The sequence below is a fragment of the Cucurbitaria berberidis genome (assembly GCF_010015615.1).
Source record: "Cucurbitaria berberidis CBS 394.84 unplaced genomic scaffold K460scaffold_3, whole genome shotgun sequence".
Lineage (NCBI taxonomy): Eukaryota > Fungi > Ascomycota > Dothideomycetes > Pleosporales > Cucurbitariaceae > Cucurbitaria > Cucurbitaria berberidis.
In genome coordinates, this window is record NW_024468937.1 from 130,585 (window position 1) to 137,071 (window position 6,487).

The window sequence follows — 6,487 nt, forward strand, 5'->3', positions numbered from 1 at the left end:
ATACGAAGCGGTGACCGTTTGAAGGTAGAGGACCTCACTCACTGCGGAACGTCCTTGCGGTGCCTGCTTGTCGATTTCCTTCATCACTGGGCCGATACATTCACCAACGACGGATCTCACCTGTATACTCTCGACGAGTTGAATGAGCTGGTTCAAGTGTGCCCAAACCTCGAGGAGCTGGGTCTCTCTCTGTTTGTCGACTTTAGCAATCTTTCCGGGTAGGGTACGCTGGAGCCCTTCTCCATATTTCCATCATACGAACGCACAACGGAGGGCGCGCAGCTTGCCGAATCGTTAGTAAGTCCCATGTATATCGTGAATTCCCACCAACAATGCTAACCTTGTGCAGGACATGATCACCACGCTCCCCAAGTTGCGCGTCTTACGGCTAACCCACGCGCCATTCTTCAGCCGCGAGCCCTGGAACTGCGAAGAAGATGACCAAAAGCGCCAGTGGCGCCATGGCCAGGTTGCCACTGAAATGATGCGTTATCTCGCCGCGAAGAAGTCCCCGATTCAAGTGCTCGCCTTCAGCCCAAGCGCCACCAAGTTCACGTCCCCTGGCAGCTTGGATGAAAATAGACATCTAGGGCCAAACTACTACTATGTCAGGGGAGAAACAACAGTGACGCCTGGAGGCGGTTATAAACCATCCCAAGTAGTTGCTGTACCAGCGTCACGGGACCTATCGGCGCGTTACGCCGGAGAGTCTCCTATACTCGCCCCTCAGGCAAGAGCGCCACAAATTTGAGGCAAGTTAGGCGGCATTAGCATGTCTGAAGAAAAGAAACGAGATGAGAGTTCACATAGGTAAATTCAGGCCACGGTAAGTAGTCGACTATGGTACTCCTAACATCACACATTCCCGAGAAGCAAACGAAGCGGAATCAGATAATAAGCATATAAATAATGATTTCATTCTCCCTCTCCCTAACCGTACATCTACGCGCGCCCTCCATGGTATCCTATCAAGCGAGATTCCCATCTATGGCTCCCCTTCCCATCCCGTCCCGACGCCAGTTTCGTAAATGTATATGGTTGCCTAAGCAATGTCCAAGTCCAGTAATGACATTTCCTCATTTGACTCCGGAATCTTTTCTTTTTGTGCAAAATGGTATGGTTACCTGATGCTAATGTAAGACACACACACAGGAAAGCGCCATCGGCCTGCTATGAAATAATAATAATAATCAAGGATCAACAAAAGTATGGTATATGAACAGTAAAATGCAGATGTGTTGCCGACCCTGGATTCAAGAGCAAAATCGAGCGAAATGGCTTCGAGGGTCGATCTGATACAGATATATGTAGAGTGAGTGGAACGAGTGCGACGTCGGATGACAAATGGATATGTATGAAGATCGTGCGCGTGGTTTAGGAGGCGTGCTCCTTGATATCGATCCCGCCAGTAGTGGGAGCAAGGTCCGGTTTCCCAGCCGGTGTCGCGGTGTGTACAGGTTCGTCGATGGTGGACGTGCTCGTGCTGGGGAGGCAGCTGCTTTGTGGTGACTGTGTAGAGCTGGTAAGACCTGGAGTAGGCGGTGCGTCGTCGCGGGGCATTGTAGGAGAGTCGATGCGGTCGTACCGATACATCTTCTTCTCGACCTAAAGCAGCAATCAATATTTGAAGGCGTGTGAAAAGAATGACGCAAGACTTACTGAAATAATCTGTTTGCCCGAGATGATCTTCTTCGCCTTCTCTAGCTCAGGCTTTAGGGCAACGACAAAGGTATCATAATCGTCGCGGCCGAGGGTCTCTAGCAGCTTCTGGACCACGTAGTTGCCGTAACCATCCTTGAGTAGGTTCAGGATGTTTGTCTCGCCGCGCTCGTTCTTGGCAATGACAGTGGTGACAAGCTGACGGCGCTGCTCATCATCACCACATACCAAGCACCGTTCAACCACATTGCTAGCGAACTTATGCTTGGAGAACATGAGAAACTGTGCCTGAATCAGGGCAACGATCTTGGCGCGATCCTCGGGTAAGCCATGCTCAATCACATGCTGGGTGACGTAGTTACCGTACGAGTCTGTGATAAGTTTCGGTCCCTCCGCGTGGAGTTCGGTCAGAATGAATCTTCGCTGAGGCTCCTGGACTTTTTCGAGTAATCTTTGTATCACACGGCAGCCGTAGGAATTAACCGACAACACGCCGACGTTGCCTCTGAATGCCTCAACGATATTCTGGATGTGCTCCGTGGGCACTCGGTCAATGACCTTCTGGATGACGTGATTGCCGTTCTGATCTTTGACCGTCTTGAGGACATCCTTTTCGAGTTCCCTCACCATGGCAGCTTGTTGATCAGTGAGGACATGTTCGAGAGCCTAGCACAGTTAGCACATGCACAAAGTAGGAAAAATATAGGACGTACCTTTTGCACTACACGGCAAGCGTACATTTGGTTCGCCAATGCCAGTACATGCCCCTTCATCTTACCAGCAAGAATCTTCTTCTGCGTTTGATCACCATGCTCGAAGAACTTCTGGATGACGTAGTTGCCAAAGACATCCTGCATCAATGGTAGGGCATCGCTTTGCAGTTCCTGGAAGATGCGGTCTTTGACTTCGCTGTTGGCCGTTTCAAGTTTCTGCTGGATGAATCGAGATCCGTGCTGATCTCCGGCGAATTCAACCACATGTGTGTAGATATCAGGCAATTCCCAGCGCTTACTTTGCTTCTGTTCCCTCTTGAAGTTCTGCAATTCTATGCTCATGGTGCCTAAACCATCGCTGATTTGCTGTTCTCGAGGGGCTCGCGGTGGTTGCTGGACGGGCATCATGGGTGACATTTGTCCCATGGCCATATGGGGAGGTATTGCGGTTAATTGCATACCGTTGGGAATGGCGAATTGGTAACCATAAGGATGTCGCAGCTGGTTTGCTGGCAAGAGATGCTGAAATTGTTGCTGGTGGAACTGGCTTGGAGGAATGAAGTTGCGCTGTTCCTGCTGGATTTGATAGCCGACCAATTTGTTCTGCAGTTGCGCAATATTGTTGGGGTGAGACAGGGTTTGCTCGCTGCGATCGGGGTTAAGGCGATCATACGCGGGTGGTGTGTTGATGTGAGAGTAGAATGGGCTTTGGCGGACACCAGTTCCATTCGGCGCACTACGGCTATTGTCGAATTGGAACGATCGGAACTGAACACTGGGGTCACTGGCTTGGCCGTTTCCGTAATGGTCAGGCGTGTATGATCCTGCGGTTCTGTAGTTGGTATCATCCGCCCTCACAGGAAGCTGTGGGTCTGGGTAGCTGTCGCGTGGCACATTGGAGTCTTGTCCGGGAGTGAAAGAGGAAGGATAACCGTTGCCACTAATAGAAGACCTATGAGCTGCCATGCGCGCATCTTGGTCCTGCTCGAGGGCCAGTCGATTTAGCGTTTGATATGACTCGCTTTGTATCGAACCGCTACGTTCCTGGAAGGAGCGACCGTTGGCAATGGAAAAGGACGATGCTTGTCGTGAGGGAGCTGGCGGAAATCGGGAGAAGGCGTCTACGGATTGATTGTACTGGGCTGGTTCCGCTCCATGCCTCGATGGCGGCAAACTTCCGCTCCGGGAGGGTGCACCACTGGACGGGGCGAAATACTCGGAGTTTGTTACACTTCGGCGATCGTCGCTGGGGGAGTGCACTGACGCACCATCTGGCCATGATGTAACACCAGTATCAGGGCGCTGTAGGCTGGCCTCTGGCTGGCCGAAGCCAAAGTTTGAGAATCCTGTGTTTAGCGACTCGATTTGGCGCGACGAGGTGAAGTTCATCGAGGTAGGATCGAGGTGTGGTTTTGCGGGGTTCGAGGCTGGGATTTGGCCTACTGCGGATGCCCTTGCGACTGGGAAGAAAGTGGAGGGAGAGTTATCGGCGTATTGCTGCGACGTTTGCGCTTGTGCAATGGATCGCTTGCGTGCTGGTGATACGCCAGAACTCCTGACATGCGGTATACTTTTGGAGGAATTGTCTCCCCAAGACGGGCGATTTGGCCTCCATTCGGTTTCAGAGTCGGCAACGAGAGAGCCGGAGCCAGTCTTGCCTTCAGTGAGGTCTGAGGTGGCACCAGCGAACGAGTCATTTTCTGTGCACGTGTCAGTGCTGGCAAAGGAACACCCAGTTCTTTGCTCCCACTGCGTACCTCTTGGCCGCGAACCCTCTCTGGCGGCTGAGCCAAATCCAAAGAGGGGATTGCTGTTCCATATGTTCTTTCCCCACGGCGAAGAGTGTGACGAGCGTTCGGTGTCGGCACCGTTGAGCGAGACGCCACCTGTGAAGTCGCGCGATCGCGTCTGAAGGCGTTTGTCAGCGAGTGTGTAGTGCTGTGTTGGGAAGTGGGAACGCACATTGCTTGCCATGGCTACCATATTACGACTGAGAACACTGGACGCAGAGTCCATCTACACGAGTCGAGTGTGGTGTTATTGAAGCACGGGGACTAGGCGGCGACGAGAGTTCCGGTAAAGAGCAGCGTAGTAGAGTAAAGTAGGGCGGAGTGGCTTATGGGTGCGGGAATGGCGGAGGACTGGGCTCAGGCGTCAGCAATGAGGACAAGCAGCAGTCGAGAGGGCACGGTGCGGGGTTGCGCCGTACTTGCCTACTAGAATTACAGCCCAAGTAGTGAGGGACTATGAAGAGAATATACGAAGAATGTGTGTACAGTGGACGCGACGGCGAGCAAAGGGAGTGTGCTGCGTGGGTGTTGCCCGTGAGGGAGGGCGCGCGGGTTGATATGTATGTGCAGGTTCGCGAGCGCCCTTGGGTCTGTGTAAGGTGGGAGGTAGGTTGTCCTAACCACTGTGCATGCTAAACTCGAAGCGATGGTCTTGCGCGCCAGGCGGGGAACGCATCAGGGTAGAAATCGTATCTCCAGCGGGGAAGCAAGGGCGGCGCGGTGGGGACGATTGTTGCGGAATGCAGCGACGGGGCAGTGGGTTGTTTATATGCTGCACTGCCGGCCGGGGAGGGGAGGGCGGCACGATCTGTGGGTGGTAGAGCGCGAGAGTGAGAGAGAGGAACCGTGGTAGCGCGTGGACTGAGCGCGAGTGGTTGGGACTTGAGTCGTGGTGAAGAAGATTGGGAGGGTAGAGGGAGTAGCAGTAGCAGCAGCAGTAGTAGTAGCTGTGGGGGAGCGAAGACGTCAAATGGGTGTGAATATGCTCCAGGCCCCCGGCGGCGGCGAGGATGGCGATCGGCAGCTAAAGTCCGCTCCTACGCTGGGGAAAGGACGCTAACTGGCGGTGCTTGCCGTCGACAAGCGAGTCTTGAGTCTGGTCTTGTCGTCTTGTCGTTCTCTTGTTGTTAATGGCAGAAGACGTGGACGCTCAAATATGGTGGATATGGTGGATTTTGTTGCTTCTCTGCTACCACTACTACCACGACTCGCTGTGCCAACCAAGGGCGACCAAGGATGATGGGATCGATGCGGCAACGCAATCCGGGCGATCTCTGGGACGCGACGTCGTAATGGGCCAGAGTTATTAGTCGACGTGAGACAGCTTGCCCTCGCATGGACGGGAGGATGCTCAGGATTATGTACAAGCGAGGCGTGTTTCACCAAGGCCCTGCCCGCATGCCGCCGTTCTCCTCATCCTCGTCTGGCCCCTTGAACATGCCAGCCCAAAGCTCTCCACAGGGTGGGTGGCTTACTCGTCGATGCCTCTGCTGAGCCATAGTTTACGAGCCAACCCACGGCTACCACATGTTGCCGTTGTGGACCGCTTCGACAGGTCAACCACGGAAGCAAGCTCTATCAACTCATCAGCCAAGCTAACCACCGCTTGGGGAGTACAAACAGGGCCTTTTATTTTAGACCCACGGATGCTCAACGTCGCACTTGGTCGCTGAATCCAAGCCCTTCTCTAGCTCGTGACCTGCATCCTCACACTCATGGATTGCGGCTCGCTCTGACGATGCTGCTCCCTGCAATATAACGCCTCCTACCGCACCTCGGAGCCGGGCTACCAGCAAAAGACTTCTGTGTCTCCACTTTGTGCTCGACGCTGTGCTTCGCTGGCGCACTGCAAAGGCAAACGGCTGCTACTATAGTATGTGGTGAGCTTTCACTTTTCATCGGGATAATGGGGAGCCAGCCACGCTTCCCCGCATGAGTTGCTTTTCTATTATGCAGCAGGCATGGCTCGCAGTGAGCACACCATGTCTTGCATTTCCACCGCTCATGGCTAGTAGTGGTAGATGCTGTGCGGTTGTGGCAGGGTAGGGCTAATTTACTAAATAGTTCTTACTTAGTAATTACTATTTAGTAATTACTAAATACTAAAATTAGTAAATTACTAATTAGTAATTACTAAAAAAAAATAGTAATTACTATTTAGTAATTACTAAATAGTAATAATTAGTAATTACTAGTTACTAAATAGTAATTTAAATAAAATAAAAAAATTACTAATTTATTTATATATATTTATATATATTATATACCAAAAAAATATAAAATATATAGATATATATATAAATAGCCCTAAAATAAATTAAATAA

The 6,487-nt window shown here is 51.8% G+C and overlaps 2 protein-coding genes across 2 annotated transcripts; one reads left to right on the forward strand and one right to left on the reverse strand.

Moving 5' to 3' along the window:
- Window positions 1-337: 337 nt before the first annotated feature.
- On the forward strand, window positions 338-751 carry K460DRAFT_281809 (uncharacterized protein; the record flags this gene model as incomplete). The annotated part of the gene is made up of 1 exon (XM_040928521.1): window positions 338-751. A coding segment is annotated over one exon (414 nt), but the record flags the coding sequence as incomplete, so codon positions are not given.
- Window positions 752-1,374: 623 nt separating this feature from the next.
- On the reverse strand, window positions 1,375-4,346 carry K460DRAFT_376188 (ARM repeat-containing protein; the record flags this gene model as incomplete). Its single annotated transcript, XM_040934851.1, has 5 exons — window positions 1,375-1,605; window positions 1,660-2,325; window positions 2,373-4,072; window positions 4,130-4,280; window positions 4,335-4,346. The coding sequence occupies 5 exons, from the start codon at window positions 4,344-4,346 to the stop codon at window positions 1,375-1,377; spliced, it is 2,760 nt and encodes a 919-aa protein (XP_040787082.1).
- Between the last annotated feature and the right edge of the window lie 2,141 nt (window positions 4,347-6,487).